This window comes from Fragaria vesca, linkage group LG3 (genome assembly GCF_000184155.1).
Source record: "Fragaria vesca subsp. vesca linkage group LG3, FraVesHawaii_1.0, whole genome shotgun sequence".
Lineage (NCBI taxonomy): Eukaryota > Viridiplantae > Streptophyta > Magnoliopsida > Rosales > Rosaceae > Fragaria > Fragaria vesca.
In genome coordinates this window covers 2,271,274-2,285,379 of record NC_020493.1, presented here as the reverse complement: position 1 = coordinate 2,285,379, position 14,106 = coordinate 2,271,274, and the positions used below count along the sequence as shown (strand labels likewise).

The 14,106-nt window shown below is 37.0% G+C and overlaps 3 protein-coding genes across 4 annotated transcripts in view; 1 reads left to right on the top strand and 2 right to left on the bottom strand.

The window, feature by feature from the left end:
* Nucleotides 1-14,106, bottom strand: part of LOC101310880 — a 1,534,871-nt gene that overhangs the window by 1,462,460 nt on the left and 58,305 nt on the right. The window lies entirely within an intron of this gene.
* LOC101296840 lies at nt 8,597-10,004 on the top strand. Its single transcript, XM_004293584.1, has 4 exons — nt 8,597-9,051; nt 9,144-9,219; nt 9,351-9,526; nt 9,866-10,004. Exons 1-4 carry the CDS (start codon nt 8,953-8,955, stop codon nt 9,893-9,895), a joined length of 381 nt encoding a protein of 126 aa, XP_004293632.1. The 5' UTR covers nt 8,597-8,952; the 3' UTR covers nt 9,896-10,004.
* On the bottom strand, nt 10,467-13,326 carry LOC101290734 (mitochondrial inner membrane protease subunit 1-like). Of its 2 annotated transcripts, XM_004293564.1 has the most exons (5): nt 12,552-13,326; nt 12,239-12,463; nt 12,059-12,159; nt 11,257-11,320; nt 10,467-10,687 (listed from the first exon to the last, which is right to left on the bottom strand). In XM_004293564.1, the coding sequence occupies exons 1-5, from the start codon at nt 12,693-12,695 to the stop codon at nt 10,682-10,684; spliced, it is 540 nt and encodes a 179-aa protein (XP_004293612.1). In that variant the 5' UTR covers nt 12,696-13,326; the 3' UTR covers nt 10,467-10,681. The 2 variants fall into 2 exon arrangements, with proteins under 2 accessions (XP_004293612.1, XP_004293611.1); XM_004293563.1 differs by having other exon boundaries at nt 10,486-11,320; nt 12,059-12,169.

Sequence of the window (14,106 nt, the reverse complement as noted above, 5' to 3'; positions counted from 1 at the left end):
AAAAGATGCCTAACTCTTTTTCTTGAGATTGCGAAAGTGACAAGATCATATATACCAGCTGCAAATGTTCCTGTTAGACTCGAAGTCCCTAAGGAGGGCACGGCCATCCCCGGGCACAGGATTGCCGCCTCCGGCGGCGCCGCCAGGCCACTTGGTTCGATTGACACGCGTCAGAGAAAAAAATGGACTGACAAGGCACAAGTCAATCCTTTAATCATCGATGTTGAGAATCTTTCTCACGAGATCATCTCTGATTATAGTTATGTCCATAAATTGATGTTAGAATCCATGGAGGACGCCTTAGGATCAATGTTAACATCAGAGAACATAAAGATCTCCATGTGTTATGATAACACTTATGAATTGATGAACCGGTCATCAACCTACGTCGATGATATATTTGCTTATTCTGTGGCTCATGAAATCATTAAGCACGATGACATCGAACCACGCTCTGTTGCAGAATGTCAAGGCAGAGCGGATTGGCCTAAATGGAAAGATGCAATCTAGGCAGAATTAGATTCTCTAGCAAAGAGACAGGTCTTCGGCCCAGTAGTGCTAGCTCCGCTGAATGTAAAGCTTGTTAGACATAAATGAGTATTTGTTAGAAAGCGTAATAAGAAGAATGAGGTACTTCGGTATAAGGCCCGTCTTGTGGCGCAAGGTTTCTCACAACGCCCTGGGATTGATTACGAAGAGACTTACTCTCCGGTCATAGATGTCATAACTTTCCACTACTTAGTCAGTTTGGTAGTGTCTGAAAAACTTGACATGCAACTCATGGATGTGGTTACGGCATATCTCTATGTGGATCTAGATTCAGAGAAATATATGAAAGTGCCCGATGACATTACATTACCTAAATCAAGTTACTCTAAACCACGGAGTGCGTATGCTATAAGGTTGCAAAGCTCACTTTACAGATTAAAGCAATCCGGACCAATGTGATATACTCGTCTAAGTGACTACTTGATTAGGAAGAGATATAAGAACGATGAACTATGCCCGTGCGTGTTCATAAAGAAGACAAGTTTTAGATTTGCAATAGTGGCCGTCTATGTCGATGACATGAACATTATCGGTACTCTTGATGAAATTAAAGAGACCGCGGCTTATCTGAAATCCGAGTTTGAGATGAAAGATCTTGGGAAGACTCGATTTTGCCTAGATCTTGAACTAGAGCATCGAGCCTGTGGAATTCTCATCCATCAGTCTGCATATGTCTAAAAGATGCTCATGCGATTTAATATGGACAAGATGCACCCTGTTAACACTCCCATAATTGGTCGAAGTCTAGATATAACCAAAGATCCATTCCGTCCGAAAGGGGATGACAAAGAGATCTTGGGCGCAGAGGTCCCATACCTTAGTGCAATAGGCGCATTATTGTACTTAGCTCAATGCACTCGACCAGACATTACCTTCTCAATCAACTTGTTAGCTAGATTTAGCTCAGCGCCAACCCAACGTCATTGGACCGGAGCCAAGAATATTTTTCGATAACTTAAGGGTACCATTGACTTGGGACTGTTCTTTCCCTATACTGATTCAAAAGGGACAGAATATGGTCCTATGGCCCATGGAAGTCACGGCACCGATCCACAGAAGGACCGGACCGCCGCCATGAATGCCGTCGGTACAGTTGCTGGACACGGGTCCGACACCGTGCAAGCCACCGCCGCCTTGTCCTATGCCGAGACACCCAACAATACGTTGGTGGGTTTCGTCGACGTCGAATATTTAGCTGATCCTTAAAAAGGACGTTCTCAAACTGGTTATGTGTTCATTATTGGGAATACGACGATATCTTGGAGGTCTACAAAGCAGACTCTAGTGGCGACATCTTCAAATCATGCAGAAATTATTGCTTTACATGAAGCTGTTCAGGAATGTGTTTGGTTGAGATAAATCATTAAACACATTAGAGGGACTAGTGGATTAAATTCTACAACCGATAGACCTACATGCATTTATGAGGATAATGTAGTTTGTATTTGTATTGAGCAAATGAAGTTAGGTTACATCAAATGTGATAATACGAAGCATATTTCACCTAAGTTCTTCTACAACCAACAACAACAGGCGTTTCTTGACATTCAAGTGAACCAAGTTAGTTCTGAAAGAAACGCGGCAGACTTATTCACTAACGTTTACTTTTGAGAAACATGTGAAGAGTATAGGCATGTGTCGACTATCAAGTCTCTCTGAATAATGTTCACAACAAGGGGAGTATCATCTCAATGAAGTAGATTGGTGCGTTGCATTCTTTTTCTTCTACGATCAAGGTTTAGTTTTTCTTCCACATGGTTTTTGTTACTTGACGAGGTTTTTGACAAGGCAACATACCAGCACCATTGGCATAGCAGAGCGCGGCACAAGGGGGAGTGTTCTACGATATTCTACATCCTTTTAGATATTCCTTATGTGTGTCTTGGCCTTATGCCAACAACATATGTAGTTAGGATAGAACTATATATTCCTTATCATTACCATATTAGTATTGTGTAATACCATATATAAAGAGTTCTTATTAATGAATAAGATAGCTCTCTTTCACAATTCTCTATTCTCAAATCTCTCTTACTAAACTAATGACCATAAATTGGAATGATATATTAGCCGGGTGAAATGAATAAGTATTATTTGAGAAACAAATTCAACTCGTTCTTTTTAGTGATCAACTTCAATATTTTCCTTTGCAATGAACCTAGGACAATCACAACATACATCTCCCCTGCCATGCGTACAGTGGTAAGAGTTAGTGGCATGCATATAGTTAACACCCTCCATTACATCTTTACATTCTCATTTATCAAAGTGAGCCTATAACTATGGACGGCTCGTAGCATATAGGTACACTAGTCCATATGGGTTTGATACAAGGATTTAAAGTAAATAGGCAAGCAAAAAACATAGAATAAGACACTTGGTTAAATATCATATTGTAACCCTACCAAGGAAGAACCTAAGCCCAAAACTCTACAAAACTAACTCGACTCTCGGCCTAACCATGTCAAGACATAAAAATATTGAAACATTTAGGTAATAACTCACACATCTGCGGTTTAAACCAATGACATCAAAGTTATCAGTTAATCTTCTTAACCAATTAGGTCACGGCTCACCGACATTTGATTCAGCTTTTAAAATTAACATTTAGGTCACTCATAAGATATGCTGCTAGTCTGTAAGCTAAAACTGTTTTCTTACATTTACTAATTTTTTAAGATAAAACCTGATGTACGTGAAATATTCAATCACTGATGTGATAACGTTTTTTTTTTGTGTGTGTGATAAGACTGATGTGATAAACTGCTTATTATATAGCCCCTGTGTAAGTTAGTGTGATAAATCCGACCGTCGATTATAATATGAATATGAATTTCATGGCCGGGGCGGCTCAAGTAAACAGAAGGCCGAGTACGTGTTATGCCATTTTTATAAGGAAAGCGACAGACTAAACATTAATTATTAGCTTAATTATCACTTAAGGACCTAAACCTCAAAGCTAATTGGTTTAACGACTTAAACAAAGTCAAACTCGTTGGTGTCAAAAAGGGAGAGTGATAATGATATGATATTCATGGGAGAATCAAAGCCACCCGCGTGCGAGAATCAGACAGTATATCTCAATTTACATATCCATCCTCGGTGATTAAAGCTAATTACCTCAAACACCAACAAGATTTTCCTGCTGTGAAAATCCGAAATTTTTTAGATTTTGTGGTGTTTGTGTTTATGGGGCAAAACCGCACAAAATCAGCAGAGACAGATCTGTCATGAAAGATACGACCTACGAGAAGGTCTTATTCATCTGCGTCCGTACGCTTCCACAGTGTCGGTTGAGACCAGAAACTTTGTCAAAGTAGAGTGTGTACTTTGGTTGTTCCTTGTCTCAACTTTGGAGAGAGAGATTGAGTTAGAAAGAGAGAGAGAAAGCTTGGGAGTTTGGAGAATGTTTGAATTGAGAGAAGGGTATTGTTTGCCAAAGGTGTTGGTGGGTGTGAATGTGGGTCTTGCTCTTGTTGATGCCATTGTAGCTGCTCTTGCTTTTTATCAGGTCTGCTTCTTCTTCTTCTTCTTCTTCTGCTTCTGCTTCTTTAGATTGGTTAAAGTGCCGAGCTTGGTGTGGTTTAGAGCTTTTTTTTGAAGTGGGTTTTGTGCATTGTGGAAAAGATTCCAATGTAGGGTGGGAAAGTGTGAGACTTGAGAGGTAAGGTTAATTGGGGTGTGTGGAATTGATGGTTTTGAGAATTGGAACGGGAATTTTGTTTGTTTACTATGGATTTTTGAGGTGGAGGATTTTGGTTTTGATTGTGTTGGTGAGCTGATAATTGGGTTTTCTTTAGCTTTGGTATGAATGTTGGATAGTGAACTTAAAGGCATCTGAAGTTATAGGATTACCAATTGAAGTGAGAGAGCTTTGAAACAGGTGGACTATGCCGTTTTATAAACAGTTGGTTTGTGTTGATACAATTGCAGAACTTACTATTTTTGAGCTGAACATCACTAAAGGTTTTCACTTTTTCTCGAAGTCTACTGATATTAGTTCAAACTGAGTAATACCTTGTTATCTCCAAAAATGCATTGTTTTTGTTTATGGAGCTTTGATAAGACATCAACCTTGGAGAAAATCGGGCAATTCTTGGTCGATGTTTATGAATTTATTTTCTTGAAATAATTCTGATGTGTTTTTACTTACTGTTCACAGTTAATTAGGATTCACTCAAGGAATTCACAACTTGGATGGACTCGCCAAAAAGTAAGTGATGATTCATACTTTATTGATTCTTATTTACATGAGAGTTGATGTGTTTTGTTTATAGACATGGAGATACATCCATAAGTACAAAATACAAGGATTTGATATGTTTTGCTTATGACATCAACATTGATGCAAGTAAATTTAAAAAGAAATTGATAGCTGGTTAGAGTTACCTAGTTTAGAGGTACTCGGTTGACTCTGTGAACCCTTAGGCCTTATACGTAGTTAGACATTGTAAAGACTTCAAAAATGCGGACAAATGGTAAAAATTGGTCTACCAGAGTTTATATGTCCTACGATCAGCAATTATCTGTCGTTGGTCTTGTAGAGAGATCGCAGATGACCATAACTTTAACTAGGTAACCAAACTAAATTAGCAACCAAAGTATTTAACTAGGTAGATGACCATCACTTTAACTAGGTAACCAAACTAAATTAGCAACCAAACTTTAACTAGGTAACCAAAGTTATGATCGCAGATGACCATAACTTTAACTAGGTAACCAAACTAAATTAGCAACCAAAGTATTTATGCTTAAATCACTCTCATGGGAGAGACATATAGATGGGGAGTGATCAATGGATACATTTGCTGATTATTGTTACCCCACCTTGCTTTAGTTTTGGTTGACTGAATCTTTTGCTCATGCTTTCTCTTAATTGTGGATTCTAATTTCTACACAGATATGCACCCTCCGTGTATATGCATATAGTTATATATAAGTAGTAGTTGGTGATGTATGGAGACTGTATATTTGCAGCACCCTTTGTATCCGTATACATGCATGTGGTAGTAGTAGTTGACACTTTATGCATGTATATTTATTTGTGCATATACACACATATGAAAACATGTAAATGTGTGTATATGCACCCATGGTAATTAAGTGCTATATATTAAAGCTCATTGGAAGCAGGTTGGCATAATCCTAACACATTAATGTCAAACTGCAGGTTTTTCATCTATTGATTGGCTCTTCGAATATGGGTAAGAATTTACAATTCACAATATACAATATACAATTTCCTTTCTTGATATTGCAACGATTGTGATGGGCTTATAACATACAAATATAATTGTCCCAATGAGTAAACATATTTCATTATAAAATTGTGATTTTGGCATAACATGACAGTTAATAACGTGTTTATTCTTGTTCATGACAGGTTGCGTGATTTATTTTGTATTAACTCTTTTTGCTGCTTGCAAAGGGTGGAAATGTTGGTCCAACTCTTGTGGTTTTAGCCTTATGGGTATGCTTCCAGTCTCATATATAAGCCTGCTACTTATCTTCTATGTTTACTCAATGTATCTTAACAGTGAAATTTTCGTTTGCAGCGTTACCCAAAATTTTGTTCTTTGCTGCATTCCTTCTACTTTTATCGTTCTGGTAAGGTTTTCTCTTTTCTTTTGTAATAAATAATACAATTTTATTGAACAAGAATTTATTAACATATGAGGGATTAATATGATATTAGCATTTCTTCATCAACACGGCACAACGATTGTGTAATATGCTTCATGTTTTAGAAAATATGGATTCTTCTTTCCTCCATAGCTGTTACTGTAGAGATGGGTATAATGTCTAAACGACAATGTTGTTTCCTTTCATACATATCGTGAGACCGAGGAGGATATTACCCCTGGGACATGATAATATGGATGATGAAGTGGAGAAACAAATTTAATATGTTGAACTGTATAAGTATATTTTTCACTTTGTGAGGCAACTAGGAGAAAACATGGTTGAGTATAACTATGTGGATATAAATAATAATACTCTTTAACAACTAGTCTTTCTTTTAATAATCATACTAAGGGTCATCTAAAAAGTCTGTGCTTTAGTATATCCTTTTCAAATTGATAATATCATTGTAAATTTTGTCTCGTATGAGCTATATCTGACATTGTTCTTGGGGTGTTTAATTTCACCTTTAGGGTTGACCTGTGCCATCAGGCAGATGACGAAGATGAGGAGGATGAAGGTAGTTTTCACGAAGCTTTGTTGGAGAAGACATTTAGCAATGTTAATTCATTGGACACTGAGAGTCATAGAAGGTGTTTTCCCCGAATTGTCCATGTCGGAAGCCGCCAGAAAATTGTGATTTTGGTATTGCAATAGTTCTAACTTTCTTGTTCGTTGGCTATTCGTTGATCTTATGTCATGTCAGTACCTATTGTACACTATTTGGTGAAGTCATAGTACTGTACAGATTGATGCTATATATATAACTCATGATTCACTTGTCAGGTTACTGTGCTAGTTTTTATTATAATGATCACATGTGCTGTGATAATCTGGATCGGGATGGGAAAAAATGCCATCGATTCTGCTGTGGTAGCTCGGGTATGTACCTGCTAATTAATTTTCTGTAATACTTCAATTCATCATGTGGTCATATAATGTATTTCTATCTTTGGTGAACACAGAAGTAAATATAGGAATAATGACTGCTTTGACATGAGCTGAAGCCTCAAAATACTTGTGTTGATTTGAATTTAATCTCCATTATTCAGTAGTGTGTATGCTCACATAAATGAATGTTAATTTATTAAGGCCAACTTAGAGATTTTTACTAGAAAAAACTCAGTTGAAAAATGAGCTTATTTTTGAAGACTACTATTTAACTTTTGTTTGAGTGAGTGGGTTCCTGGTGGTTTGACTTTTTGTTTTTCTGTTTTTAACTTGAAATGGATACTTGTGAATAGATTGCATGTTGTTGAATTTCAAAAAGCTCAACAAAAAATCTTCATTAGTCTACTATTGAAGCCAATTCTAGGTTAGGATCAAACAAAGAATTATATCTACACATCTACACTATATATTGGTACTTAAAGAAACATATTTCTCACATCTTTTTTATGAGCATATAATCATTTTGTTTATAACTTGAATTCAACTTTTTATTATTGTAACAAGTTTGAATGAACCATATATAGTGTCTTCTTATTGGTTTCATTCTAAGTAACAACTACTGCATCATGTTGAGTGAATATTGTCGTCATGCAGGTATATGTAGATCTTTTTGCAATACTGACGCTACTATTGGGAGGAGCATTGGCATGTTATGGTGAGTAGCTATCATTTCAGGTGCTTGTATTTGCTTGCAATGTTCAGTAAATTTTGCATATTTTACGAGTTTACTTCTCTAGTTTAGAATATCAGATTCACACTGGAATTCATGGATATATAGGGACATGACTTGCTTAGTGTTGAGATGACACAGGCACCTGATGATACTTTTAACCTAAAATGTTATATTTGGCTGCTTTACAGATATTATCAGTTTCCAATCAAGGTCAACAAATTGAACCTTTTTAGAGGAAATTCTGTCAATATAACATAGTATAACAATCGTTGTTTGTATATTCAGCTGGAAAATTTTTGGAATATTCTCTACACCCACACAGAAAAGCAATCTTCTGAGGAATAATCAGGTTTTATAAATGATTATTATGACCTTCTCGCTGGATGTACTTTAGAGACCAAGTATGGTTTTGGTGTGTATTGTCTAGAACTATATTTAGCAGTTTTGGGTGAAAGAGTTTGATGCACAAGATCCATCTAGGGCATATTTTGATATCAATTGTATAAGATTAGGAGGAAGAGGTGGCAACTGTTGCTTTTGGAAGGATCCTGTCGAGGCACCCCAAAAACTGATATTTTTGGTGGGTCCGCCTACTCATTATCGGCATATGATTAATTTAGGTCCATTCCAGCTTCTATAGTTTCAAACAAGATAGGAACTCCTAATCGTCTTTTTGCTTCATTATCTGTCTTGTGAGAACCAGGTCCTTAATTTTGTGGTTTTGTTCGCATTTGATGATCTAATTAATACAGGCCCAGACACCATTTTTTCTTTTTATATATAATTGTCTTCAATCCTTTGAAGTTGCATTTGGCATTTTGTTGACATTTCAGGACTGCTATTATGCTTGAGAATGAGAAAAGTTAGATCTGAGAGAGCCCTTTCTGAGATGTGGAAGGTATTTAATCTATTGCTGCTATACAAATACTTATTATTACTACTGCTATAATTACTATTTCTCTCTATTTCTTAACTTGCTAATCTGGTACATTATATGATTTGATAATTTGATTAATCTGCCCCATGAGCATTGGATTTGGTAAATATATTAATGGCTAATAATCAATCAGTTACTTATATTATTTTGATAATAATGCATGGAAACATTATATTGTCGACAGGTTGCAGGTTTAGCTGTTGTTTCCATACTATGTTTCGCCTCAAGTGCTTTGGTGGCTCTATTAACTAATATTCCTGTACGCACCTAATTTTCAGTCATGTGGTTTTTTCCTTGATCAAATATCAGTTAGTTTATTGATCTCTCAGACTTTACTATAATATTATGCAGATGCTTTACCATTGCTATCAACAGCCAGTGAATGGTGTTTATACTGCTCTTTTGCTGATTTTATATTATTTTGTAGGTAGGTGTTTCTAAATTCCCTTCCTGTTTGAAAAATTTTATGGATCCTGTTTTTCTATCTAAAGGGGGCTTATTTCAATTGACAACACGAAGATTCCTAGAGTTTAACAGAAGTACATGTTGTCTTTTCAGGTTCATCAATACCCTCAGCGTATGTGTTATGGGTGATAAAAGAATTACCACCCTCAATAACAGCTAACACACGACAACGACTAGAAGACTCAAATACATTAACTTTCATCAGTGATGATTCCAATGCATTACCACATCCTCCGAGCTGGACTGCAGCAATGAGCTTGCGGAACCAGGTTAGTTTCTTCCTTTAACTATTCATTTTCTGCACAAATAGATGCTTTTCTGCAAAGCTATATTTTTTCAAACTACTGGTAATTTGTACTTTGTTTTGATTTTCCATGGTCTTGCATGGAACAAATATACAAATAACATGTTAGTCAGGGGCAGACTAAATATAAACTCTTCTTTTTCAAAAAAAATATAAACTCTTCTATGATATGAAAGATATTTTGCACTTTAGTTTGTTGTAGACTGGGTAGTGCAATGGAGTTAGATTTTGTTGCAACAGCCCTTTCTGCAATCTCCATATTTTTTGTCATTTTCATTGTATGCTTACTATGTCAAGCTTTCAGGTGCAGGTATCAAGAGCAAGTCCAATATAATTCTTCCTGTTTTCGCAACTCTTAAATACACTTGACGTACCTGCATGCGAAGCATGTCGTTGCTGTCCCAAACTATGAAATGAGCCGAAAGCACTGAACTATTATCCCAAATAACAACAGCTTGTGGCCATGAGATGAAGAGGCCAAGAGGGTGTTAAGTTGCATCCCTGACAGGCAATTTGTGTACAGCCATAGGTAGCATTGCCATGGTTTTTACAGTTTAGAATGTACATAGCAACAAGATGCTAGATGAGGGTTTTTCTTTTTCTTTTTTCCTCCTTTGATATGCTGTTAATTATTTTTTGGTGCATATACGGCGGTAGATGATTTGATTTTCAAAAGATTTATCATCATAGTGCTTGTCGCTAAATAGAAAGGGAAATTGATTAAGAGCGGACCAAGCAGACTTGCCTTCAAGGGCAAACATTGATTACCAAATCTTCCGTAATTTTGTGATAATATTCGATAGACAGCTGGGTAATTGTTTAGTTTATAAAGTCTTTAAAATTAGATGGATAAACAAATAGATAGTTTACATAGAGGCCTGACTTACAAAAATTGACCTATAAAAGTGAAGGCCTCATCGAACTCAAAGCTGGAGATCGGAACTTCAATCTCTCACTTGCAAAATTAGGACGTAGAATGAATCCTCAGCAAGTTTCTGGTGCAAAGCCTAGTAGGTTGACTCCATCAGTCGCCCATATCTCAATCCGTTTGAAAATATGAACTCTTTTCCCATGATTCCAGTCTTGGTTCCTCAACTTCAGAGACCACTTCAATTGAAAGTCAATCCTGTGAATATTCAGTTGAACAAATTCACCAAATATACCTTCAAGGGAGAAATGAACATAAGTTGATGGATATTTTACAGATTCGACCACAGAATTGGTAAGGAATTGTTGATCGAAAATTTAACAAGATGTATAAGACAATCACAGCAGAAGGTTTTGTAAACAAGGACTGGGGATTGACTATCTTTTTGTAGAGTGTGAGACAAAGTATTATGGTAAACGTAACTGACAGCAGATTCAACAAGAAAATATGCTGTAATGAAAAAAAAAGTGCATGCATCTTATGAGAAAATGAAAACTAAGCCATGGATATTGAAAATAATGCTACTGGGGAATGCAGGTTTCATTTCACTAGTCATGCACATGAAGTCTCAGAGTTAAAATACTTCTTTACAACAACAACAAAAGCATGCTACAACAAGCTTCTATACACCCCATGACCGACAGCGTCTCAAAACAAGTTTTTCCAACCTCAAGGAAACAAGATTTTCTAGTTCCATTACACAAGCATATCACACAATCAAGAACATATTCAAAGAGGGCACTAACAGTACATGCTCAATAATGTACCTCATGAGACAGGAGCCTTCCCTTTGCTTTGCGCCAATGATCCAAAATCTTTAGGTGGCCAAAACTAATGACAAGATGAACAAAGATGAGAAATCTTAAGAATGAAATAAAGTGTGTTTAACAAGATAACACTAAAGAACCGTAAACTGAGAGTACTGAGTCTCAGTTTCACAACGAGACTTATGATTTTGATTTTCCTTTTTCAAATTCAGGTTTCTCTTAGTGCTATAGTTTGTATCTCTTTAAGTATAAATAAGAGTGCCTGCAGCACATAAGAGGCAGCCTTAGGTATTTTTAAATGAAAAAAAAGAAGAAAGAAAATAACATAGAGTTCCTATATCTTTACCTTCCTACTTTCTTGGAATTCTTTGCAAAATCAACAAGTTAACATAACAGCATTTACCGTTGGTAATCAACAATCCTTAAAGAGGATGTAGTTTCCTTGCTGTATGTTACTTATGTTCACTATCCGTTCTTATCAAAGCAATCTTCCTGTCTAGAATCGATTTGAATTAATTAGAGTTGTCAATGCAAGCATTCAAACTCTAGTTCCAACACCAACAAATGTTTTCAACCTCCACTCTGAAGAAACATAACACAACAACCCATTATGTGTCTTTCAGCCTGCTAATTTTCACCATCAACCATTTCTATCTAAACTCCTATGTTCTACACAAAGTCCACATCATAAAATACATGCATTCCCTTTACGCTAACCAAGCATATCCGAAACCAATGCAAGTTAAACTACGCATATACACATCGAAAAAAACACAAACCAGAACAAAGCAAAGATTCTCACCCTCCAAAAGACTCTGCCTTGTAAAAGACCATAAGGAACAGGCCCAAACTTCCTCGAATCATTCGAATCATAGATATTATCTCCCTGCACCCAAACATGCCCTTTCGGAACCTACCACAATCACAACAATCAATCTCCAAAATCCCCAAAAATTCAATGAACCCATGTATACATACATACCACAACAGTCTCAACCCTATCACTGTTCTTAGGGTCAACAATGTAACTAACAGACTGACCCTCCATGGCCACCAATCGCTTCGTCACAATCTTCTTCGGAACCTCAGGCGATCGTAGCAGAACAATATCACCCACCCCCAATTTCTCGAACCGGGTCGAGACGCGTTCCGCCAAGGACAAGTTTCCGGCGAGGCCGAACGTCGGGAGCATGCTTGGGCCGTAAGTCTGCGCACAGCGAAACCAAGACGGCGTCGTTTTATGAGCTCAGTGTTGTGAAAAGAAAGAAAGGGGGGAGAGGATTTAGTGGAGGTACCAGAACGACGGTGAAGAGGTAGGTGTTGGTGAGTTTGAGGCAGCAGACGAACTTAACCAGGCGAGGAACGCCGTCGCGTAGTTCTCTGCCGGCGGTTTTGAAGGCCTCCGATGCTATGAAATTGGTGAGGTATCTCAGCGCCATTGTTTTTCTGCTGCTTTGGACTCTTTGGAGTGAAGAAGAACCAAGAACAGGAGCCTTAACGGGCTTATGGGCCTAAGAAAATAACTACTACAGTAGAGTTGGGGTGTTCTGGTCGATCAACACGGTATCTTCAAAGACTTATAAGATTCGGAGGCTAATCCGTGCTGAGGTGTTATGTCGAAACACTTCAATCCTCCTTACTGTCATGTATTGTGATTACTCCGATCATTGTTTACGGGATTTTGAACTTATATGGTTTTATGTTCATTCATAAAAGAATGAAGTGTCATATGACGAAACATGTTGAATATTTTTTTTCTTTGAACTAATCAATGAAGAGTGGGAGTTTTAGAGGGTAAACAAAACAACAAAACTTTTGATAAATCAATTTTATGAGTATTGTTTTAAGTAAATTTTTCAGTTCTGTCGGTTTGAGAAGTATAGAAAAATTATTGTTTGGGGATACCCTAGAAGAATTTGGGTGAAGAAATAAGAACATAATTTGGACACAGTTGTGTGCTACAGTTTTGAGTAAAAATCATGATCCTGGTTTTTTTTTTTGAAAGCTATGATGTACGCTTTCTACTTTCCACATAGTTTTCAAAATGATATTTGGGAGAGTAACTACGTAGATTTACAAAATGATTTCTCGTTATGCATTTGACGAAAACAACGGCTTTCACTGCACAACATTGGAAACTAGTGGAACTACACTGTTACTTGCATGAACAACTCAATGGACAGTTACAAAAGAGATACAACTATTCCCCTCTTTGAGATGCAAGATGAAGTCAAAGCTGTCTTGAATTCTTGATCCATACGTAAAACAACCTACAAACTTCAACACTAGAGAAAACTAACATCTTCTGCACTGAACCTGGGGGACATATAACAGATCTTCAATACACAGTTACACATATCTCTACATATCTGCTTACTCAATGCCTGCTTCCGCTTTCGTCAAGCTTTCTTCATTCTCAAGCAACATATGGTCACACAAGTCTAAAAGCTGATCTGCAAGTGAAGGGATAACCAGGTTACGCCCATCATTATATCTGTGGGCATTACAGGCAATCTGCCACACATCCTGTCTGAATTGCTCCCGGCTCTTGTACTCCAGATTCCGAACTTTCACCTTGATTGTCGACAGGTCCATTGGGTGCTGTATGATGTTCCGGTAATCAGGAGCTTCCTTTTTGGACACTGGTTTTAGAAAAAGATACGAGATTTCAATTCGAGCTCTGAGGGATTCTACAATGCACTCCAAGATGTTTGCCAACCTAACCTGTACAGAAATTAAGAACTCAATACAAATAGTTTGTAATAAAAGGTATTAATTCACAGGTCATCTACACCATCTGTTAACACTTAATGGTATATTGATGAGCCTCTGTTATTTCTTACTACAAGA